The sequence below is a fragment of the Rhyacophila brunnea genome, unplaced genomic scaffold (genome assembly GCF_057557595.1).
Source record: "Rhyacophila brunnea isolate RB1 unplaced genomic scaffold, BYU_Rbru_1.0 scaffold_13, whole genome shotgun sequence".
Classification (NCBI taxonomy): domain Eukaryota; kingdom Metazoa; phylum Arthropoda; class Insecta; order Trichoptera; family Rhyacophilidae; genus Rhyacophila; species Rhyacophila brunnea.
The window spans coordinates 35252240-35279403 of NW_028232785.1; the positions used below are offsets into that span (position 1 = coordinate 35252240).

Consider the following 27164-nt stretch of genomic DNA (forward strand, 5'->3'; position numbering starts at 1 on the left):
GTATCAAAATTATCGGCAGAGTGCATAAAACGTTTGAACTGAACCTTTTGTTGAGTTTAAATAGCAGGGTGTTTAGTCAACGTGTGTTTTCAGTCTCCAATGTAAGCATTCAAATTTTTATGTCTTGTTAATTAACAGAAAATCCGAAAAATTAAGATTCTTACAATCTGTCACAATAATGACGTATATGTTGACGAACACACACAAATACAGAAAAAGGATCGAATGAATAAATGAGCAATCAAAAGTCTGCGGCGTATTTAGGTATGTCCAACCCTTAAATTGAGATGGGCCGGACATAATATATCGCAGATGAAACGACCGCTGAATGAATGCAATAATCCAGTAGTTTAAGAGGAACGTAAGATAATTAGAATTATAATAATATGCTATATTGACAAGATATTTAAGTTCGATGAAATCACGTGCCCGTAAAAAATAATTAACCAAAAAGAATGGAGAAAACGTGAGGAGGCCTTTACCACAGTGGATAGAAACAGGTGATGAAATAATATAGTTTCACAAATTTTAATGCAAATTAATTTGTTTTCTACGAGGAATTTATTTTATATTAAGTAATATAATATTTTCACATTCGGATATAATACTACTGACCAGTTTTTAATTATTAATGCGTATAAATTCTGAAAATATCAATCTTTTTCGAAGATATACCAAAACAAATTACGAGTCTTATGTGATACATCAATATAAAACATGGTGTATATTCAAATATCCGTGAAAGAGCGTAATAGCAAGTATTATGAGCCTCTTATTCGAAAGAAGGAGCGCACGACACGTTGCTTATTTAGATATGACTATACTTTTCGGAAATTTCTGTGAACACAAATTTAGTCGACGCAATATGTTGATATATTGCACAATCGTCGAAAACCTAACTTTGTCAATTTTTATGCTAGAGACCTGAAATTTTTACAGGACATGCACAAAAAATATGATATTATAAAAAGCTAATAAAACTTAATACGCTATTTTCAGACTTATAATGGTTTTTCTAGGGCACGTCGATATATAGCAAATTTACACTTGGTCATACCATCATAAGTTTTATCCGTGACACTGCCATCTAACCGATGGTGTAGCTTTTAGATTTGCTTTGAACAACCTACTCAATTTAAGTGGCATGCCCCTGGTGGAGCCGTCACAAAAAAGATATCGTCAGTGTTGACATTATAGGAGAAAAAAACCCAATTTTAATAATTTGTTATTATAAAATGAAATGCGCTGATCTCGTTATGATTGAGTAAATGCTGACTATCATTTTCGTACCATTGTTTTGTTTAGACAACAAAACATACATTTAATGCAGATGGCCTCGTTTTTGCCTTTAAAAACAGATATGCGAGGATCCCGTTATGATTGAGGAAAAGCTTAGTTCATTTTTCGTTCCATTGTTTTGTTTTGAGAAAAAAACATACGTAATTATTATTGAAGTGTGTCACCGTGTCAAGTGTTCATGTACCTATTAATATAATATAATAATATATAGAATGTACTTATGAGAAATTTTATTTCTAATTAGATTTTGATAACCGCGTCCGAAAGTGGCGGAGGCTTTTGAGCTTCATAAGCTTCGACGGTTGAGGCGCTAATTTTGACAGATGGTAAACAGATTAAATGACGGAACGTAACGTTGAAAGGCTCTTTATTTATTATTTTTTGTCTCACGACGATAATTTTCGTACCATTGTTTTGTTTAAACAACAAAACATACATACCATCAGTTGCGTACTCTCCCAAGGTGCAGAACCAACCTGCCACTGGTAATGCCAATTGGGAGAGCGATAACTATGTTCAACGAAATTGCTTCGGGTGTTGATATATTCCACCTACGTGAGAATGAGTTAAGGTGGATGTTGTTTTATAAATTCTTAAAATAGGGTCTGCTTAACTCATCCGGTGTACTTCCTTGTACCTATTTAATTTATCTACTGATATATCTCTTTTTTTATGTAATTCTGTTATATTTATAGGTATATCTTTGTTTCTAAATCTGATGTTGTGAACGTCTTAAACTTATAAATATTTGTAATGTCCACAATATGTTAAAAAAATAAATAAATTGAATACATATGAATACGTGTATTAATTAAGGCTCTAAGTACCAAAAAGTAGTATTGCCTGTAGTTACAAAATACTGAGTCATTGCAGTAAAATTTCATGAAGCAGACATTTTGAAAAATATGGTTTTACAGTGTGAAGCAATCACGGCAGCTTCTATAATTTTAGGTATTAAGAACTTGCAAGTGTCAACACACCATCGACAGCCATTTTATATTGAATGAGGTTGACCACTGTAGTGCTATTGACACCATTAAAAACAAAACGGGCCAACGGACTTAAAACGTCGACAGGTTTAAATATTTTGCTGTATTTTTTTGACTTGCTTGAGGCACTTAGACCATAGTTGAAGTTATTGGCGTTAGTATGTAGAACACTTTTCTATTAAAATGTCAGTTTTTTTGTTTTTGGTACTTAGCGCCTTAATTAATACACGTATTCATATTATTAAATTGTGTTACCGTGTCAAGTGTGTATTTTTATTATAAGTAGGTAGTTTTCACGGAAATACTTTTCAGTATTGCGGCAACACTTTTCTAACAATACCTTGAATGGATTCTGTCTCACGCAACACGTGGCTTCTGGAATGAATACCCTTAACATGGATGTAAAGCAAGAATGTGATGGAGGACACTCCGATACAGAAGGCAAGCCTTTGTTTGACACGCTGACTAGCCATCTGAACAACCCGGACCCTCGCTTTCATTCAACGCAAGAGAATGCGGACGTTTCAAGTTGCAATTTCGAGGTTAGTTTTTGGAAACTAAATTATTTTAAAATAACATTAGATTTACAATAACAATGATTTGTTTAATATTATAAACTGTGACTTTTTTTACAAACTATGTAGGAACATAAGGTGATATTAAACTTTGTTTCAAAAAATTACATGTTTATACAATTTGACAGCTATGATACATATGCGTGATATAGGTTAGGTTATCTACTAATTCATGTTAAATATTATTATTACACATCGTTGTATGGACGTTTCGTGAACTGAAACTGGTTTTACTGTGTTTATAAAATGTAATAATGCTTCTTTCAGTACCTTATGGCGGACCTCTCTGATAAAACATCCGATAATCAACCAGCTGTCACCAAGCGCGAGATTATTGAAGATAATATATCACATCCGTTATATGATGATGATCCTCAACCAGGTTGTTCATATTCAGATTACAGGCCAATACATCAGGTACGTTCAATTGTACGTAGGTATATGTGCCGTTTTCTTCCCTCGATGCCGTCTTATATTGAAGGTTTGAATTTTTAATGCATCTTTGAAACTTCATAAGAAACTATTATATTTCGGTCAAACTTGTTTCATTTATTGATTGCGAAGTAGATTCGAGCTATTGGCGATTGCTTAAGGGGGGACATGCTCGTCGAAGGTCAAAATTGAGTTTTTATTGTATTTTCAAACCATGATCCTGGACACTCCTTAAACGTTGTAGATAATCTATTTATATAATTTTAAGCCTTATTATCCTTTATAGTTATTTTAAACATTTGATGACTGCATGAAGTATTTTTGTTACATAAAATAGTATTCTTTTAAACCTCTCGCTCTAATGTTTTAGAATATAGTCATATTTCGGTACATAACTGTGCAGTGGTGTTAAGATTTTTTACATTTATTAATATTTAAACGCATTTATAAAACCATTAGCATAATTTATTACGAGATAATTTTTGTAAAATATTCACGATAAAAAATTATATTGATAATCTCTGTGATCCCAAATTTGACAAGAATTAGACATTTTATTATTCAAAAAATCGCCAATATTAACACATTTGAAGATGATTCTAAAGATACTTATTATAAGCTATGTTTTTGACCATTCAAGTGTGATAAACATCTTATGAATAATGATTGCTTTATAATAATTATTGACCTAAGAATAAGGTAGTGTTTTTTTGAAATACGCCATTTCTTTTGTCATTCCCTAGTAGTTAAGCTACAACATACGACCGTAGCCATAAATTGACAAACTCTTATTAAAGTAGGGAGTAAAATTATGTTAACGCGCGTGTTTGAACATGTACCTAACTGAATTTTTTTAAATTTTTTTTTTAAACGGTACATGTTCAAACACGCGCGTTAATATCATTTTACTCCCTACTTCAATTATAGTTTGTCAATTTATGGCTACGGCCGTATGTTGTAGCTTAACCACTGGGGAATGACAAAAGAAATGGCGTATTTCAAAAAAACACTACCTTATTCTAAGGTCAATAATTATTATAAAGCAATCATTATTCATAAGATGTTTATCACACTTGAATGGTCAAAGACATAGCTTATAATAAATATCTTTAGAATCATCTTCAAATGTGTTAATGATGCCGATTTTTTGAATAATAAAATGCCTAATTCTTGTCAAATTTGGGATCACAGAGATTATCAATATAATTTTTTATCGTGAATATTTTACAAAAATTATCTCGTAATAAATTATGCTAATGGTTTTATAAATGCGTTTAAAAATTAATAAATGTAAAAAATCTTAACACCACTGCACAGTTATGTACCGAAATATGACCATATTCTAAAACATTAGAGCGAGAGGTTTAAAAGAATACTATTTTATGTAACAAAAATACTTCATGCAGTCATCAAATGTTTAAAATAACTATAAAGGATAATAAGGCTTCAAAATTATATAAATAGATTATCTACAACGTTTAACGAGTGTCCAGGATCATGGTTTGAAAATACAATAAAAACTCAATTTTGACCTTCGACGAGCATGTCCCCCCTTAAACAGATATTTTGAGATAGTTTTGAGTAGGTATCTTTTTATTAAATCACGTAAGTATAATTAAATATAGTGATTTATACATCACAATCATTCGAATGTAAAGCAATAATTAATGCGATTATCTAAAATTGTGATCAATTGTATGGTGAATAAAATTAATCGCCCGTGAGTCCTTTTTAGGTAGGTAGGTAATACAAGGTAAGCCGGCTCAATTTACCGAGAGTAAACCGCAGAGAAACCTCAGATATTTTTTTCATTACTTGAAAGTATTTAAGCGACACTTTTTGAGCATAGACAATCATTGAAAAATTGCTATTATATGGCTAAATCGCTATTATAAGCGTAGACAATAAGTACAAATATAAAAATCTTTTACAATGAATAAAATTCAAACATTTTCAATTGCCTAATAAAATTCGCCGTATTCAAAAATCAGTATAGCATATTAGAGTTCGCCAATGCATTTCATAAAATTTAAATAATTATAAAGTTTTTGTCACAAAGACACTCGTGCTTAAACCTTCGTATAATACCGCTCAAAATAGGTAGGTAAGTATGCGAAAATAAGGAAAATTTTTCAAAAAAACGTTATAGATAACAATATTTTTTACATAAAATTTAGCCGTGTTAACTAAACGATATTGTTATTATTTCAGATAATTCCGACTCAAATTTAATCAATAAAATAAGAAATACGACTGAAAATGGCTTGAATGGCTTTGATTTACTCTTTGATTAGTGATTGTTTTTATAAGATAATAATGTTTATCCATATAGTAGTAATAAAGGACTTAATTCCCTTCCGAAATCTGAACGTCGCGTACTCTTTCCCGTAAGCCAATACGAGCTTGATTGGCGAATATTCGCTGCGAATAATTAGCTTTGGTGTGTGCACGAATTGTTTAGGTTACTTTATAATTATTTAAATTTTATGAAATGCATTGGCGAACTCTATTATGCTATACTGATTATTGAAAACGGCGAATTTTATTGTAAATGATTTTTAAATTTGTACTTATTGTCTACGATTATAATAGCGTTTTTGCCATATAATAGCAGTTTTTTCCATGATTGTCTATGCTCAAATAATCTCGCTTAGATGCTTTCAAGTATTGAAATAAGAAATCAGATGTATATCCGGGGTGTACGGTCGTAATATAGAGCCCTTTCTCCCATATGGAGTAGTATCGTGTAGTGTGTGTTCTATCAAATCATGTGGAATTTCGAAGTATGATAATTTATTAAAATATTTTTACACCATTGATCGAGGTTTGATGAGATTTGAATATTTTTTGTGACCTTTATTTAGTCTTCAAGCTAGGCAGGTGGCAGTCACTCAGATTCGACTAGCTCAAATATGTGATCTGGGGTCATCTATGTGAGGATCTTGGAGTAGATAGTGAAAACACTCGATGAATGTGCTTCACTACAGTAATTTTAACGAATAAAACTCTCGTTCAGTTTTACGATATTTATTGTTAATTGCACTTCTTCCATAGACGAAGTCACACATTTATATATTGTATAATTTATAGTTCTTAGAAAAACTGTAAAAAAAATATATATAGTTTATATTTATAATTATAGGAAATAATTCGTAGAATTTTATTGAGTATTAAAGTCCAAATTTATTTATATATATTTATTTATTTAATTTTTATTAACTTAACTTTTAATAATGTCTTAATAATATAGATTCGCTAATTAGAAATTAGGTGAACCGCACACGTTCTTAGGATGTACTCGCGGCCATCAGGTTTGACCAGAAAAAGAAGAGATACGCTGCGCGGATTAAAGTTTTACCTCAAATTGTTACATCTTGAATAGGAGAAGTTTATAGTATACGTACATAATGATCCCTTAGCCTTAGACTTGTTAGGATGTGCGTTTAAACTTTATTGTTATATCGTCCACTTTTGAGCTTTGCAAACTATGATTTTTCATCTCTACTTATGTTCCAACATACTCGTCTAAATGATAAATACAAAGGTATAAAGGCTTAAGATTAACTTAGTCTATTAGTTATTATTATTATGTTCGCCTTATATCTATGTTTATATAAATCAATTATGGCATCACAAATAATAAATAATCTGCAAGAAAATTTTGATTAATTCTGTTTTAGCATTACGGTATTATCTCGCTCACTCGTATAGAGTTTATCTTTGGTAAATTGACCACCTAGTGTGTGCTCTTTCCAATCACTGCACCTTATACTTCAAACAAAACGTGAGTGGAAAATTGGCCCGAGCGCTGGGTCTGTCTGACATACGGAGTTATATAGCAATTTTAAGAAGCTTGCACTGTATTATTAAATTTATGTAAATTTGCATTATAATAAAATATGCTGCTTTTTACATGATTCTATGTAACAACTACGTATTCTGATACGTCATTTGATTATAATGTAATGGCAATTATATAATGAATATTAATTTAATCGATTCTATACATTGAGTAATGACATATTAAATTTGCTCGGTGATCTTATGTTACCAATACAATTAATTCGTTATGCATACCAGTAATACCTATAAATTTATTTAATTAATCAAATATACTACATCTATAATACTTGCCGCTTAAGTCGACTCTTGGCATCCACAACCCATCCTGAGTAGTTGCTAAACCGGTCAGTATGAACTGCGGGACTTACTCCTTGGTTCTTACTTTGGTTTTGTTATAGATGGTTAAGGACATTTTATTTAGAGAAAGGATTGATTATAAAGCTGAAATATTATGCAGTTATGTCGTCAAAATTTTACCTCCACGAACACTAACTGAGAAGGTCAGTGCTCTTGTGTTGGTGTCACATGCCTATGCACACTCTTCAAGGACACTATTGTTATCGTACTCTCACCTCGTTATTTGATAATGTCTGCAGATGCTGAAAAGCAAAGTGAAAAAAAATGTCAAATGGAATATTATAACACAAAACAATTGATAATATTGAATTTTTTTCTAGGTTACTACCAAGGGATTTTTCACAGAACATCACGATACAGGCGACAGTCAACAATCCTCAGATGATGGAATCCAGGATAGAATGATGCAGTTTTCAGAAGTCACGATAGATGAGAAAGACATTAAAAAAGAAATCTTACAACAAGATACGCCGAAGGAACTTCGACTTATTCTGAGAAGAGTAATCCATTTCTCACGTAATTTAATTTGCTGCATTTGTAGCGCAGTTTTTGGTAGCAGAAGTGCTCTAAAAACTCACAAAATTGCTCACATGGATGTAATTGATGATCAAAATCAAGTCATTGTATTTTCTCAACACAGTTATATTAAAGCAAATAAAAATGCAAGTACTGGTGAAAAACCTTTTGAATGCAATATATGTTCATACAGATGCTCGCAACTTGGTAATCTCAAAAGACATAAAATGACACATACTGGTGAAAAACCTTATAACTGCAATGTATGTTCATACAGATGCTCGAATCTTAGTAATCTTAAAAAACATAAAAAGACACATACTGGTGAAAAACCCTTTAAATGCAATGTATGTTCATATAGTAGCTCGCGACTTGGTCATCTTAAAACACATAAAATGACACATACGGGTGAAAAACCTTATAAATGTAATGTGTGTTCATATAGATGCTCGCGACTTTGTAGTCTAAAGGAACATAAAATGACTCATACTGGTGAAAAACCTTATAAATGTAATGTATGTTCATATAGATGCTCGATACTTGGTAGTCTAAAGAAACATAAAATGACACATACTGGTGAAAAACCTTATCAATGCAATGCATGTTCATATAGATGCTCGCAACTTAATGATCTTAAGAGACATAAAATGACACATACTGGTGAAAAGCCTTACAAATGTAATGTATGTTCATATGGATTCTCGCGACTTAGTAATCTAAGGAAACATAAAATCACACATTACTGGTAAAAAAACCTTTTTAATGTAATGTATGTTAAATAGATGCTCATCTCAGTGATCTTAAAAAACATAAAATGACATACTAGTGAAAAATCTTATAAATAAGATGTTCATTTAGATGCTCGCGGCTTGGTAATCTCAAAACAGAATTAAGTGACACTTACGTACAGATAAAAAACTTTATGAATGCAATGTATGTATATACAGATGCTTTGTACTTGCTTATATCAAATGACACATACAGGTGAAAAACCTTATAAATGTAAAAGTATGTTCATATAAATGCTCGCAGCTTGGTGATCTTAAGAGCATCGTATAGCAATTGATAGAAACTCGAAATGTTTGTGAATTTCATTATAAGTATGTATTGTAGTCATTGTCAACACAATGTTATGTTATTTTAATCAAACTTGTATTTTTTTACTTAAATAAATTAATAAAAGTATTTTTGCACTAATATTTTCTACATTAAACCTATGTTTTTCCAAGCTTGAACGAACACGATATTAATAATAAATCTCTTAAAACACTATAAACCACGCCAGGAGGCCAATCCCCGAATGAAGCATGGCCGAAGTGAGTAGTCATAACGGGATTGTGTGTTCTCTGACGCGTCCGCGGAAGTGTACTACTTCCTGTGTCCAATAGTGCAATCTAATAATTGCCAAAAATCGGGTGTACATATTATATGATCGCCTTATAGTTTGCACTTATATTTAAAAAATAATATGTAGGAATCATACTAAAAGTGTATTTATTTATTCCTTTGCAGAATTAGCAAAATGTCAATGGACAATAGGTATCAGATGGAGCTGTTGGTGGAATTCATGTTTAGTAAGTACATAAACGTTTTTATTCAATTTGGATATAATGTAAACATATCTCGTATACTCGTAAGAAATGTAGCCTACAAAAATTATGCCAACATGTGGAGCTAACACAGTTCGAGACATAGCCTGTATCATTATTATGACATAATTTTATTATATGGTTGAAAGTGTTTAATTTGCGACGGCGAATTGTGTAATGACCTCGTTTTTTGAGACTAAAAACCAAACGATAACCTACGGTAACTCAAACCAGTGACACGAACATAATTCGTAGACCCTGAGTGGGTGCCCCCCTGGGGGAGTAGTTGGAGACCCAACCATTTTGGTCTGTCCTCAATAGCCAAATCTACCACTGGACATACGACAGTTGCCACTTGACAAAGCTAAACATGATTAAATATGTAAATGAGTCCCACAGTTTGCCTTGCCAGGTCCCACCACCTCTCAAGGTGAACTGTGGAGGAGAAAAGTTGGTCACAGACCATGTATATATAGGTAATAAGGTAATATTTTTACAATTTCAAATAAATTCATGTTAGGTAAAGGGTTAATTAAGATAGATTGAACATAGAGTACGATATAATTGGTAATGTAATTTGTAATATAATAGGTAAATGTAATATAATATGCAATGGGTTAGATAAATAATAAAGCGGGATATATGGACGGGGGTTAATTGTAAGTATATGGTAATTAAGGTGATCAAGGTAATATTAATCATTTATAGGATATAACAAAGGGCTACTAGGAAAGTTAAGTTGATCATTCAATATAGGTAAGCGCTGCAACTGTGCTCTATTTATTTCTAATATATATTTTTTAAATGTTATAAAAGTAGGTACCATGTAGGAGTATTATTAAAGACTAATATCTCATTAGTTATGTAACTCCATTAATTATTTTTCTTAGAATTGACGATATACACCTCTTGAGTGTAATATTTTTATTGTTTATAAAGAATAATGACCTATTATTAGGTTTGACGATTTATTATAATAATATGCTATCCCGTGTGTTGTTATTAATAAGATAGGGTTTTTACTAATTATGTGTTTTACTGACACTTCAACTACCTATTCATAATTATTTGTTTGTTGTATTTTTTCTTTTTTGTAACTTCAGACTAGATACGTAGGTCATAGAGATTTTACCTACTCTATTGTATTGATTTAGGTACTATATAAGATAGAGTTAAGATTGTTCGTTGTCAGTGTGTGTTTGCCTTTGTTGAGTGTACACGACGCCTGAAGATGCTGAAAGGCAAAACCCGGGTCGCGAGAAACGACTTAAATGGAATAGTACAGAGCTTGAATCCATTAGAATTTAAATTCAAATTCCATCAAGTACCTTCGGTCGAAAGTATTAATAGATCTTTTAATGCTGATGAAGTCGATGAAATATTGGAAGACAGTGACTTTGAAGTCGGCGACGACATTTACATTTTTCAGGTGGGAACGGACGATGATGTTCAGCCTGAAGAATCAAACCAAGAATATGAGGTCTTCTCGGAGCCTGATGATAGATTGTTTTACAACCTTCGACATCACAATCCAGGGTTCTTCCCTGGCTCACAAAATGGTAGGTTTACAATTTTCTTAATAAAATATTTATTGGTTATTTATACCTACCATCCGGTCATACACTCATGCAATAGATTCTATTTCATTAGGTACCTACATGCTTTGGCATAAAGACACGAATTTATTACATCTTCTACACATTATGTAGCGATTGTCTCGAATGAGCAGTTGAAGGGTTGAATAGTAAACTTCATTCAAAACATATTATTGCCCATCATTATTTGTATTTTTATTACTAAATACTAACTTGAATTAATGAGGAAATATGGATTATGTAATAATATTTTTTCCTATTGTTTCAGTATGCCGAATGCTGGTCCAGAATTGAAGGAAGATTTTTTGGCGAGAGGACATGTTGCTGACAATGTCCTCAGCTCCCTTTTTGAATATTTGAACCTCGCTCTCTTCGAAAAAATAGCTGAGCAGACAAATTTATATTCAGCGCAAAAAAGGGACCGGCATCCAAATTATGATGGGTACGTTGAAGTTTCCGCAGACTCGAATGTACTGGTGCTATGATCTAAGCATTCCAATTATTAATCAAGCAATGCCCAGAGACAGGTACTTCGAACTGCGATGACACTGTTGACCGCACGGGCTGCACAGATAAACTTTGGAAAATTAGTCCCTTTTTGAGTGAGGTACTAAAAAATGCCATACTTTGCCCAGACCTGCTCATAACTCCATCGGCGAGCAAATGATACCGTTCACTGGCCGCTGTGAACACAGGCAATTTGTGCCTAACAAGCCAAATCCTGTAGGCCTTAAAAAGTTTGTTCTCGCGGCCAGAGATGGATTAGTGTTAGATTTTCACATATTTGTAGGGGAGGGAACGGTATCAGATGGAGATATGAAGCAGTTCGGTCTGGGCGCAAGTGTGGTCGAGTAACTCTCCCCAATGACTCATTCTGCACTGTCTATACTGATCGTTTTTTCGCCAGTTTAAAGCTCGCCGATTCGTTACTTCTAGACAAAATATTCTTAACTGGAACTGTCAGAAGTAGGTAATAGAATCGGCGATATGATAAAGAAATTAAAAAACGATAAGGCAATGCAGAGGGGAGATTGGGGTGAGAAGGTTCGGCAGCAAGACAAAGTCTGTGCAGTCAAGTGGGAAGATAATAAATTTGTGTTATTACTTTCCACTGCGGTCGCGAGTACTCCTGTTAGTACCTGCATGCAATGGTCGAAGGAAGTAAAGAGGAAGATCAATGTCACTCAGCCGGCCATTGTAAAGAAGGTACTACAATATGTCGATGGGTGGCATTGATCTTTGCGATCGCATGATCGCTTATTACCGGATTGCGATGAAGACATGCAAATGGCCTGTGAGGGTTTTGAACCACTTTGCGGACTTGGCGGTGGCCAATTGTTGGCCGATGTATATGTGGAATTGCAAACAAGAAAATGTAGCACGAAAGGACATTATGGGGTTGTTGTCGTACTGAATCAGATAAGCAAAAACTATGATTCGGTATGGAGGTCGGGTAGCCAACATTTTAACACCGCCAGCACGAGGTCGGCCAAGAAACATGTTAACCTCGACATCGCAGCTAGACACAGAGCCAGCAGCTCGCGGGAGAAATGTAATCCCCCAACCGATCGCTGAGGTGCGTTTGGACAACGTTGGCCATCTTACTCGCTTTCAGGATGACCATTCAGTATTCTTGTACAGATATCCTGGATGCAAGTTATAGGATTTTATTGGCATAAAATGCAATATATACCTGTGTACCAAATTTTGCTTTGAGATGTATCACACGGTATAGGATGCAGATCAAAGCAATTTTAAAGTAGGTACATATTTAGGCTTTTTTTTCATAATTTTTAATAATTTTAAGTGTAAATATATTTAATTACCCTATTTATAATGTTTTTGTATTGTTTTTATTGTATAATCTCTATATATATAAAAATCTCGTGTCACGATGTTTGTGGTCGAACTCCTCCGAAATGGCTCGACCGATTTTTATGATTTTTTTTTATGAATATTTGTTAGGTATGAGAATAGGTCAACAAGTATATTTCATACCACTAAGTGGTTAGGGTATCTCTATCCAGAAAAATTTTCTTTTATTTATTTGACATTTTTTTTTTGTATTTTTTTTATTATTTAGCATCAAAAAATACATATAACCCCAAATTTTCATTTTCCTACCCCCACCCTCCCATTTTTTAATCGCGATTTTATTATTTTTGTATGAACAAATTTAACCGTCGTTCGTATTTCAAACAGAACGAAATTATTTATGTTGTTGAATGACAGATGGCGCTACGTCCGAGAAGAATTCAAATGAAGCGAAGCGTCATTTTGAAATTTCATTCGGCATATCACAAGGCAGTGCGTGCAAAATTTTGTACGATTTATTTTAATTTATCTATTTTTATGTGCGTGTATTACAGTGCACAATGCCAGCAAGACGCAAGGGGGGCCATTTGGGCCATCGAACGAATAAAGCAACAAACATGCGAAATAGTAGAGCAGAAAGAACAGACGAACAAATCCAACAAGATAACAAAAACGTGAATATTCCGCTCATCCGAAAGTGCTGATTGGTGCTATGGACAAAGAATGTCCCCATTGTCATGCGCTCAAATTCAAACATGAGTCAGCCGGGATGTGTTGCGCATCAGGAAAAGTGCAACTACCAGAAATTGAGGTACCACCAGAACCATTGAACGGCTTGCTCATCGGCACGGTTCCAGATTCAAACCTGTTCCTGAAGTCCATTCGCACATTCAATTCATGCTTCCAAATGACTTCGTTCGGAGCAACAGAAATAGTTCACAATACTGCGGCAAATGGTCAACAATTCCATTCTACGTTCAAAATCAAAGGCCAAGTATACCACGAAGTAGGCTCATTGCTGCCAATGCCAAACGAACTACATAAATTTTTACAAATCTAGTTCATGGGCGGTGAGAACATCAATCATGTGGATGCACGTTGCGGCTGCAATAGCCTCAATTCGCCTAATGCCAGGCGCATCGTCGGCGAACTGGACGCCCTGTTGAATGAGCATAATGAATTATTGAAATTCTTCAAAGCACACATGCACGAATTGCAAAGTGACAATCACGCTATTGTCATCAATCCTGATAAAACACCAGCTGGAGAGCACGTGCGTCGATTCAATGTGCCTGTTGTTGACGACATTGCTGGTTGGCGACCGCACATCGACGCGAGAAATCGTGATTCGAAGAAGAAACAATAATCTGGAGTTCATCGCTGACACACACCGTTCATACGACGCTCTCCAATATCCGCTAATTTTCTGGAAGGGACAAGACGGATATTGCATAAAAATTAAAGAACGAGATCCTGTCACAGGTAATTCATTCATTATGAACATCATTACTCATTTTGAATTGAGAAAATGAATGGTTGATGTTTTTTTGTTTTTATCGGCGGTCATCGTCTACAGCGCTCTATTTCTCTTTCTGTCATAGATCCCATCCCCACACACTTACGATACATTCGTTATTTTTTTATTTAACAACCAAAATATTCACTATAAATAATTTATATGGCAGAACAACGTTTGCCGGGTCAGCTAGTGTTCTAATAAAATTATCCATTCCTTTGAACAAGTTGTTTTCTTTACCTTCCCTAAGTTTATAGAGTAGGTAATATTCATCTGCATTGTCACCTGACATCCACATAATGTGCATTTATAGTATATTTTACTTGTTATAAAATAAAAAAACCTATTTTTTTTGTCAATAGACTAATAAATACTTCTCTTCCACAAAATCAAAGAAATATTTTTTTCGATGGCTGGTTCTCCCTGGGGTCTCAAGAGGTATGTTATGATGGTATAATTTGCGACCCGGGTTTCGCCTTTAGGCATCTTCCAGCACTGTGTATGCTCACCAAAAGGCAAATAAACACTGACAATGAATACGTCTTTTAACTCTTACTTATATAACAAATCAATACAATAAAGTAGGTTAAATATTCAATACCTACCGTCAAAACTGGTAACATTGCCCGCTTTTTTGATAAAGAGTTATTTATCGACACATTTTCATATAGTGATGTATATTGGTAAACAGCTAGGTATGAAGTTTGAATAATTGTTTTCATGTTATTGCATGAAAAACTGTTTTTTTATACTATTACCGTGACATAATACCATTTTTTTAAAATGGGCAAAATAAGCCAAGCTTCGGGTAACTTTGCCCACGACTATTTAATGTACTATTTCAAGACTTATGGCTATTTATTTAAAATACTCGATTTTGTGCAGGGTCTAGTTTACGTGGTAGCTTATATTACCATTAAATTCAGAGTGATATTCTTAAAACCCATCTTGGGTAAAGTTACCTAAGGTACTTTGAAACTTTTCATACAAATGTCCAAAACATCACAGGGTTGGCAAAAAATAAAAATGATAGTGTGTTATTTTTTCAGATTTATTTATGTACATACACCTTTTTTGAAAAAAGAATTAGGTACAAATTATAGGGGACATACAAAAACTTAAAGTTAAATTAGTTTAGCTGAAAATCTAACAATAAAATTTTCCAATAACAACATGCAATAACAATATTTTATATTTTGACATGTTTGTTTGAAATTTCAATAGACCCCTTCGAATCTGAGGTTCTGGCATAATTTTCACAATGTCAAGTACAATATATTAACAACCGAAATATCCTCAACTCTGGGCCAAAAAATGTGTCAGTATTTGGCTTCTTTCTTAAAAAATCTGCAGTTGCACTGTTTTCCTCATTTTTATCACCTGCGTCACTGTCATTAAATTCCTCATCTGTTAACAATTCTAGCTCATCTTCTGTTGAATCGTCTGATTGTTCTCTACTATTACTGTCATAACATGTTTGATTTCTTTCGGCGTATTGACTATAAATTTAAAATAGTTTTACGGGGATTCTGAATAATCAATAACCAGTTCCGTTGCAATACACAGCGTTTCAGAGTTTTAGTTATTTTATGGTCTCGCTCCTAGTTTTCTGCGTTCTATTTACATCTTATTCACGGCTGGTGTCATAACACAGTCATAACTTCCATTCGAAAAATAAAGCATAAATAAAGTAAGTAGTAGAATCTAATTCATTACAAACACATTCATAAACATTGGCTAACCAATCTACATTATTGCACTATTACTTAAAAATATATAGTTGGCATCAACAAGGATGGTTTTTTGATAACCCTAACATGCTTTTTCGGCGGGAAAGAACGTTCAGCAAAGTGCTTTGGAACTATTGGTAAGATTGCCCAAGAAGAAAATATAGGCTATACCTTCGAAAAATGCAATAATTCAATTGTAATTGTGATTTCAGTTATATATTATTTTACAACACACTCAACATTTTACTCACCTGACTTCCGTTAGTTTAGATGTATAATCAAAAGTTTGACACAAGAGCAGACGGACACCAAAACAGTAGTTTACTTCAGAGTAGGATCTTTGTCTTTTAAATGAAGTTAGCGGGAAAAATGGTATCAGTGTAGCAAGTAAACAAATATATTTTGCCATAGATATTTTCTCGACCTTATTTGAAGATGCCTTGTCGGGTAAAATCACTTTTTTGTCCGACTAAATCTATTGGGTAAAGTTACCCTGGAAGGGCAATGTTACCCGTTTTGACGGTACCTCATGGAATAACACACTAACTCTAAATTATCAACTTTTCAGGAGAGCAAAAAAAAATTCAAAAAAATTTGTAGCAAAAGCCGTTTATTGTGTGCAAATATTATTTTAATTATAATTTATATCTTTAAATAGCGAATCATTTAAGCAGACAATCAACTTTTGCATAACATTAATTTTGGAAATAACACCCTAAATATTGTGTTTTTCCACGTTAAGTTTGACAACTAAAAGATTATATCTAGATTTGGTGTGATTTTTCCCGATTATATTTTTTAGAGGGTGTATATATCTATACTTAGTTTGTTTTTCCATGTAATTATTTTTTTTTTCATAAAAAAAAGTACCACGTAACTAGAGTTGGTGTATTTTTCCATGCTAATTCTGAACGATTATATTAAATATCTCGACTTAGAGAGATTTTTGTTTTAAATTTTCGGAGGAATGACATACTATGTGCTCATCGTTGATATTTGATTAAACCGAAAATATTTTTTAGATATTCTGATGGAATATGAGGAGATTTTTTAATTAAACAGTATTTTATCGCAATAAACTGTATTTTAACCATTCAGTCAGTTTCAGGTATTTTTTTTACAGAACATAATATTAGAGTAAAATAATTGCAAAAGGTACTAAATGAATATTTTACTCAACATAATAATAATTGATAGTATAAATTTAGTTACCTATATATTTTAAGTAAATTACGTTTGCCTAGCAGCATTGACAAGTAAATACGTACCTACATGGATACTAATTATAAACGTTATGTAAATAAATCTTTTTATATTAAGTGTGGAAAAAATATCAACATACAACTGTATTCTTAAAATTAGATTTAAAATATGTAATAATATTACTTATAAGACGTATACTTCTATGCAGCTACTTATTTCTATCGCACCTTGTTTAGCTGTTTGTAGATGCCAAAGATAACAATTAATAGCCATCCTTGCTAATAATATCATAACAGTGAGATTAAAGATGGCATATTTTCTCTTAAAATGAAAGACTCATACTTCACTTTGTGACACAAAACTTTTTGTAAAACAATGCATGCTGTAACAGTTGTAATGCGATTTTCTTTTGCACGATTTATATCATCCTGTTTCAACTTTAACTAATTTATTTAAGTAAAAAAATACAAGTTTGATTAAAATAACATAACATTGTGTTGACAAAGACTATAATACATACTTATAATAAAATTCACAAACATTCCGAGTTTCTATCAATTGCATCTCATTTGCGAATGTGTTTGTTTTAAAATTACACGATAAAATTAAAACATATTACCTACTTACATTCAAAAAATTCGGCACTGAAACAAGCGCGTGCCTGTACATCCTTGGGATTGGCGGACGCTGCTCGCGTGCCAGGACTTCAGTGGCGTCTATCTGGTTTTAAATAAGAGGATTGATTATTTTTCTAATGTTATTACAATAACGCGCGTGTTTGAACATGTACCTAACCGAAAAAAATATATTTGTTTAAAAACGGTACATGTTCAAACACGCGCGTTACTATGATCTTAATCCCTACTTCATTTATCGTTTGTCAATTGATGGCAACGGCCGTATATTGTAGCTTAACCACTAGGGAATGCCAAAAGAAATGGCGTATTTCAAAAAAACACTACCTTATTCTTAGGTCAATTATTATTATAAAGCAATCATTATTCGTAGGATGTTTATCAAACGTGAATGGTTAAGGACATAGGTTAGAATTAGTATCTTTAGAATTATCTTCAAATGTGTTAATTTTGCCCATTTTTTGTATAATAAAATGCCTAATTCTTGTCAAATTTGGGATCACAGAGATTATCAATATATTTTTTTATCGTAAATATTTCACTATAATAATGTCGACATAAATTATACTGATGGTTTTATAAATGCGTTTAAAAATTAATAAATGTAAAAAATCTTAACACAACTGCACTTTTATGTACTGAAATATGACTATATTCTAAAACATTAGAGTGAGATGTTAAAAAGAATCCTATTTTATGTAATAAAAATATTTTATGCAGTCATCAAATGTTTAAAATAAATATAAAGGATAATAAGGCTTCAAAATTATATAAATAGATTATCTACAACGTTTAAGGAATGTCCAGGGTTGTGCTCTGAAAATACCATAAAAGCTCCATTATGACCTACGCTGAGCATATGGGCCGTTAAGACAACAAGATGTCGAGCATTTATATGAACACAGAATGCATTGATAAAGTTTTTCTCCGGTATGTATAAATTTATGTCTTAAGATTATTAGATGAGGAGCATCTATATGAAAATACATTGCATTTATAAGTTTTTCACCAGTATGTGTAATTTTATGTCTCTTAAGATCAACAAGGTGCGAGCATTTATATGAACATACTTTTACATTTATAAGGTTTTTCACCTGTATGTGTCATTTGATATATGCAATTACAAAGCATATATATACATAAATTGCATTCATAAGGTTTTTTATCAGTACGTAAGTGTCACCTAATGTGTTTTGGGATGACATAGTCGCGAGCATCTAAATGAACATAGATCTCATTTATAAGATTTTTCACCAGTATGTCAATTTATGTTTTTTGATATCACTAAGATGAGAGCATCTATATGAACATACATTGCATTAATAAGGTTTTACACCAGTATGTGTCATTTTATGTTTCCTTAGATTACCAAGATGTGAGAATCCAAATGAACATACATTACATTTGAAAGGTTTTTCACCAGTATGTGTCATTTTATGTCTCTTAAGATCATTAAGTTGCGAGCATCTATATGAACATGCATTGCATTGATAAGGTTTTTCACCAGTATGTTTCATTTTATGTTTCCTTAGATTACCAAGTTGCGAGCATCTATATGAACATAGATTACATTTATAAGGTTTTTCACCAGTGTGAGTTATTTTATGTTTCTTAAGAACACCAAGTCACGAGCATCTATATGAACATCGTGAAGGTGAAATTTTGATGACATAACTGCATATTTCAGCCTTATAATCAATCCTATCGCTAAATAAAAAGACGTAACCACCCATAACAAAACCAAAGTAAGAACCGAGGAGTAAGTCCCGCAGTTCATACTGACCGGTTTAACAACTACTCAGGATGAGCTGTGGATGCCAAGAGTCGACCTAAGTGGTAAGTATTATAGATGTAGGATATAGGATTAATTAAATAAATGTATAGGTATTACTCGTATGCATAAGGAAATAATATGTATTTAAATGTTTAATTGTATTGTTAACATAGGATCACCGAGAAAATTTAATATGCCATTACTCAATGTATTGAATCGATTTAATTAATAATCATTGTATAATTGTTTTGATATTATAATTAAAATGACGTATCAGAATACGTAGTTATATAGAATCGTGTAAAAAGCAGCATATTTTATTATTATGCAAATGTACGTACATTTAATAATATAGTGCAAGCTCTCCTTATAATTGCTATATAGCTTCGTATGTCAGACAGAGCCAGCGCTCAGGCCAATTTTCCAGACACGTTTTGTTTAGAGTATAAGGTGCAGTGAGTGGAAAGAAAACACAATAGGTGGGCAATTTTATATAGATAAACCCCATACAAGTGAACGAGATAATACCGTAATGCTAAAAGAGAATTAATCAAAATATCCTTGCAGATTAATTATTTGTGATGCCATTATTGATTTATATAAACTTAGATATAAGGCGAACATAATATATTAACTAATAGACTAAGATAATCTTAAGCCTTTATAACTTTGTATCTATCCTTTAGACGTGTATGTCCAAACATAAGTAGAGATGAAAAATCGTAGTTTGTAAAGCTCAAAAGTGGACGATATAACAATAAAGTTTAAACGCACATCCTTACAAGTCCAGTCGATGAGCTAAGGGATGGTATGTAAACTTTTAAATTCTCTTATTCAAGATGTAACTATTTGAGAGGTAAAACATTAATCCACGCAACCTATCTCGTCTTTTTTTGGTCACACCTGATGGCCGCGAGTACATCCTAATTACGTGTGCGGTTCTCCAACTTTCTAATTAGCGACTTTATATTATTAAGACTTTTATAAGTTAATAAAAATTAAATAAATAAATAATATAAATAAATTTGGACTTTAATATTTATAAAATTCTACGAATTAGTTCCTATAATTATAAATATGAACTATATATAATTTTTCTACAGTTTTTCTGTGAACTATATTATACAATATATAAATTATATGTGACCTTAACATTGGAATAATAGTAGTGCAATTTACAATAAATATCGTAATACTGAACGTGAGTTTTATTCGTTAAAATAACTGTAGTGAAGCACCATCATCTAGTGTTTTCACTATGTACTCCAAGATCCTCACATAGATGACCCCCAGATCACATATCTGAGCTACTCGAATCTGGGTGACTGTCACCTGCCTAGCTTTAAGGCGAAACAAAGGTCACAAAAAATATTCAAATCTCATCAAACAACCTCGATCAATAGTATAAACAATATTTTAATATCATAATTCGAAATTCCACATGATTTATTAGAACTCACACTACACGATACTACTCCATATTGGAGAATGTATTGTGGGGTGTGGGAATGACTATTAGACAACGAAACTCAAAACAACTATATCAGGTGAAAACTTCTACGGTTGATTTCAATATTTTGTGAATTTGGAATATTATTATTAAATATCATTATAATTAATTTGTAAATTAAATAAATAACGTTTGGCTTGCCCACTCTTGCGGCACATCCCGCTTTCGCCTCTTAATTATTGGTCGTTAGGTTTTCCATAAACTTTTGATTGTATAATGTAAGGTATAGAAGGGTGAGGGGTGCAATCACTTATCCATACTAAAAATACACGCCACATGCAAGGAGAAGTGGACAAAGAATATCTTACTTGAGAGATGAATTTTTATCCACTGCACATAACTACTGTACGACAACATTATTTAGGCGACAACAGGAAGTCGCCCTTGTCGCGAATAGAATATTTCACAGTGTTGTCATTTTTTGAGAAAACATATCCCGCGAAATTAGGTTTTAAGTTTATATCAATTCTATTCTCAGTAAGTTTATAAGTACATTAATTTATAAGCCTAATTATTGTTCAATAAATATCAATAGAATTTTTTTTTCAAATAATTTCACCTCTTAATTATTGCTATTATATTAGGTTAATTAGTACAGCGTAATTATTGAATTTGGAAGGAAATGTATCATTGAACCCACATTAACTGATAATATTGCTGCAGGTATTTATTAATTAAGGGGACGCTCTACAGAAATGCCCTTGAGAATTGAAAATATGATATTTTTATATGTGGTCCGAAATAGCTGGTCTACTAGTAATATTAAAAAGTCGCCGCCGATACGTGGGTCAAAAGTAATGGTCAATAAATTAAATTTAAAACAAACAAACTCGCTTCAGCTTAGTGAGTATGGGGTGACCAAAAAATAATATCTTTTAATAAACTTAAATGATACTAAATTCAATATGTTAATCAGCTTTTTGGTGGGAAATATTGCAACCAATATGGTGGATATTGTGACGTTTTTAAACTTAGAGTTTAGTTTAGTAGTTTAGAAACTTAGAAATAGATTAATAACTTTTTAACCTGAAATTGTACGAGAACTAAACATACGAAGGATTTTGAAACACATTATCTACCTACATTTTTATTTCATGTGCTATCCAAAAAACATAATTAATGAATAGTATTTATTTTTAATGTGTAAGACCTACATAATTAAAGTATAAAGTATTGTTTAATTCTAGTGAATATTTAAAAAAAAAACGTACAATATATCTAGTGATGTACCCGAGTTTAGAGACACTTTTACAAACTAGTAACGCAATTACTTTTATAATATAATATGTACTAGTGAAACAATAGGTAGGTAGCATTATTGTATTTTGTTGGTTGAGTACAAAATTGATTCAATAGCCTTACAAAAAAAAAAAAAAAGTGACATCATATTTTAAAATTTTCCTTGGTATCGTAAAACGCCGATATGTCATACGCCCGCGTTTCAATGAAATGATCAGTTTTAATCGGAATTCGTATAAATGTTATTGTTTATTTGAATATTTATAGTTATCTATGGGTGCTTGTTATAAATGTGAGTTATTATATAGTGCTGTGCATTTTTAAATCATTAGGAGACGTAAATAATATCACCTGTCGTTTTTTACATAAACAACAAATAATGACAGATGTTACCTTGTTTTTAAAAGTGATTTTTTTGTGACTGTGTTAAGTTATATAAAATTGTGCTCACTTCAACTTACAGTCACTCGAATGCATCTCATAAGTAAATATGTGGTCAGTCAATTGAAATACCGTATGTTAGTATACATAGCGTAATAAATTTATAGTGTCAAAAGACTTGATTTCCGTTAGAGGTGTAGAAACTTAACTTAAACAGAGAACTTAATTCATAAAAATTTAAATAAATCAGTTCTAATATGTTTATCGATCAATCTTATTATGATTAGTTTGTGAAAATTGATTGTATATATCGGTTAAAACGCATTTTAAATTTAAAGCGGCCATCTTTGTTTAGTCGGTTCGAGTGTTACAAACATTGTGAAAAAATAAATTCCCATATTGTCAATAATGTGACGTATGTGCCGGAAAGCTTTAGAGAAACATCAATATTATATCGCAAGATTACTTAAATTCGGAAAACCCTTCCTTTCATACTCTATATGACCTATTTGAATTTCGAACATTCCATAAGTGTGTCTGGCGTTTTAACCCATCGGACGTGACGAATAAGGCACACAATCGCTCGCAAAAACAGGCAAATCTGTAGGATAATAATATATAAGAGATTATTATACGTCTAAAAATATTAATAAAATAGATTACGATACACATAACTTTATAATATACAAACATAATTTCCAGTATTTGGGGAAATATTTCTAGTATTACAACACTGAATTTTGACATACCTGATATGACAGGAACCCGTAAAATGGGCTTGTTGAAAGTATTGTATAGGCTCGCCTTTTAAATATGACTCTTTTTCTTCTTCGCAATAAATCAAAAGTTTACTGATAATAATTCGAACATCATTTTTTCGTATTGTTTTAGACATAATAATTTGAAACCGGAAGTTCGATTAGCTGTACTGGAGGGGATTGTAGTTCACAGATTTGCCACGTAGCCAAGATTAAGTTGCCGGACATTACACTCGCTAAAGATGAAAAAGACAATCGAGATTTCGTATTTTATGGCAGGTGAAATATTATAATTAGGCACTACATTAAATCACCGATTTCGTGATGTTTCAACTCGATTCGCATGAAATACTATTACCTCTCTGTTTTCAAGATTCCACAACGTTTTATTTTTTGCTTGGATAGAACTTACGAAAGGGTTAATCGTCAAACCGACCTGTAATACTGCGCATACTTTTTGACACTTATAATCAGTATTTAGACCGGCAAATCATGAATAGAGTGACGATCAAACAGCGATTCAAAGATATAAATGTTTTACTTAAGCGATGACGCTTATTTTGGGCTAAACGGGTTTGTTAATAAACAAAATTGGCGCATATGGGGTCCAATCTAGAAGAGGCCCTAGAGATTTCTTTACATAAAAATAATGCACTAGCTTATGCGGTTTACATGCTGGTGGAATCATCGAACCTTATTTATTAAAAAAGAGGCGGGAGCTCGCGTTACGGTCAATGGAGATCATAAGGCACTGGCCCGTGATGAATTATATTTGTTGCTATGCATATATGTATGGCATTGATCCGGATAGGATGTGGTGTCAACAGGATGAAACAACGTATACGGAATTATTGAATTAGATTTATTTATGATATGAACCTGTCAATTTGCTTCCAAAGTCTTGCGATTTGACAAATATGGAATATTTCTTGAGTGGCTAGGTGACGCTGATAAGCCATACATAATTGACGCCTTGGAAACCAACATTGTTAGTGCTATTTGTAATATACAGCCAGCAGTGCTCGAAAAGTGGCCCAAAACCGGACGTACAGAATGCACTTCGTCAAGAACCCCGCGGTGGCCATATAGCACAAAATTAATATAGTTTTGTATGCAAATTCAAAGATTGGATAACATAATTGACTGATGTCAATGAAATATGTTCACTCTGCAACTGTGCTATGTTTATTCCTGATATTTCTCTGATAAAATAACTAATGATCACCTAAATAACGTAACTATGGCCGAGCAGCTTACGCGTCGGGATGCGTGCGATAAACCTCCTCTTTGCTGGAAGCAATTTTTTTATAAACAATAGAACAAATAAACGTTATTTTTTGTTTACATATCTTACCTTGCATGACTTAAAAGGCACTCGCGGATGATTAATTTAACGTACAGTGGATCGCAATTTAAGATACCTATTCACATTAAAAATTGCTTTACATTCGAATGATTGTCATGTATAAATTATGATAATTAAATACTCACGATTTAACGAAAGATGTACTAACCTACACATATATTGTATTAATATATTATTAGTGTGAGCTAAAACCAACAAATGAAACAAGTTGGAGAAAAATAATAATGGTCAAAGATGCATTTGCAAATTCCAACCTTCTATATAAGACAGCACACATTATAATATCTACTTACAATTGGCCTGTAATCTGAATAGGAACAACCCGGTTGAGGGTATTCATCATCATATATTGGGTGTGAAACATCTTCAATAATCTCACGCTTGACGATGGCTTCTTGATCATCTGTCTCAGATTTTATATTAGAGAGGTCAACCATTACGCACTGAAAGAAGCAATTATTATATTTTGTAAACACGGTAAAACCAGTTTCAGCTCTCGTAACATCCATATAACAATGTATAATAATTATATTTAACATGAATTAGTAGAAAGCCTAACCTAACCTATAATAACACACATGTATCGTAGCTGTCAAATTGTATAAACATGTAATTTTTTTGAAACAAAGTTTAATATCATCGCAAGTTCCTACATTCTTTGTAAAAAGCAGTATTTTATTATATTACACGTATCGCTGTTATTGCCAATCTAACGTGTTTGTAAAAGATATTATTTTCACAAAAACTAACCTCAAAATTGCAACTTGAAACGTCCACATTCTCCTGCTTTACATGAGTGCGAACTTCCGGGCTGTTTGGATGGTTAGTCTGTGTATCAACCAAATGCTTGCTTTCTGTACCAGATTGTTCTCCATCACATTCTCGCTTTACGTCCATTTTAATGGTAAGTGTGCTAAAAACAACGTGACAAACAGGATCCATTCAAGGTATAATATTAGATAAGTGTTGCCGCTGCACGTATTATTATCCATGGCCGTAATTAAGAAAAGTGTATGTCTAGCATAAACACACGGACAAGTTTTACAGGTTGTTTAAAACCTTTATTTTAAATTAAAACAATCCAATAGAACAGTTTATTACCTACCCATTGAATCAAGGATCTGGTATAACAAACATATAATTTTGAATGTAGGTAAGTAGGTAGGTACGTAAATTATTTGACATGGGGCACCGCCATCTGTAGATTAATGAAGCGTGAGCATAACTTTTTGCACAAGCAACGAGTGGTCCACGGCCATTCTATTTATTGATTACGTAGGTACTTGCAAGCAGAGTTTTTTATTCTATAATAACTGAAGAGTATAACTTAGTTATTAGTTATTGTCCTTAAGAATCGATTGTCACATTGACAAACGACAAAGTGTATTATGATATTATAATACACAGAAGAAGTTTATTTACTTTGATCATCACTTCCAATAATTATTAATAACACATTACCACTAAATCAGATGCACTCCAAGGTCTGCAAGATACGTTAAAATAATCTGAAACTAAGAATACTCCGACAAGTGAACACGACAAACGCGTCAGTATGAGCACTCTATAGACAATGACAGGTCATCCATAGATAACTGTAGTGGCTAAAAGTAAGACCAGTCGTGTAATGTATGTGTTCTTCAGTGGGCAAAGCATAGGGTAATTTTCAAGGCAATAAGTAACTTTGTTTCTGCCTACCTAGCATATTTTTTTGCTCTTTAGGAGGTACTCGAAAGGCTAAATAATATGACAAAATAATACATAAATATAATTATATCAAAAATATGTAAAAAAAAAAATCTATAGGTAGGTAGGTAGGTATTAGCACGAAAATGTTTCGAAATTATATTCAACACCGAACATAGAAAAAGTTTTCGAGGGTTAAATGGTTCTTTCTCCAAGGATCTCAATAAAAATTATAAATATGCTACCGCGCTCCCAATGGACCGGAACGTATCACGTTCTTTGTGGTGACGTATTAATATTTGGACAAGAATCAAAATTATAGTACATAGGAATTTAATATTGCAACCCTTCTATTT

At 32.5% G+C, this 27164-nt stretch overlaps 1 protein-coding gene and 1 long non-coding RNA gene across 2 annotated transcripts; one reads left to right on the plus strand and one right to left on the minus strand.

Annotated features, from left to right (window-relative positions):
- Window positions 1–2626: 2626 nt before the first annotated feature.
- Window positions 2627–9206, plus strand: LOC147077389 (uncharacterized). The gene is made up of 3 exons (XR_015069830.1): window positions 2627–2830; window positions 3131–3280; window positions 7816–9206. It is a non-coding gene; the product is annotated as an uncharacterized LOC147077389 (long non-coding RNA).
- An 8753-nt stretch (window positions 9207–17959) lies between these two features.
- Window positions 17960–26019, minus strand: LOC147077390 (uncharacterized). Its single transcript, XM_085940886.1, has 3 exons — window positions 25873–26019; window positions 25416–25565; window positions 17960–18179 (listed from the first exon to the last, which is right to left on the minus strand). Exons 1-3 carry the CDS (start codon window positions 26017–26019, stop codon window positions 18075–18077), a joined length of 402 nt encoding a protein of 133 aa, XP_085797012.1. The 3' UTR covers window positions 17960–18074.
- Between the last annotated feature and the right edge of the window lie 1145 nt (window positions 26020–27164).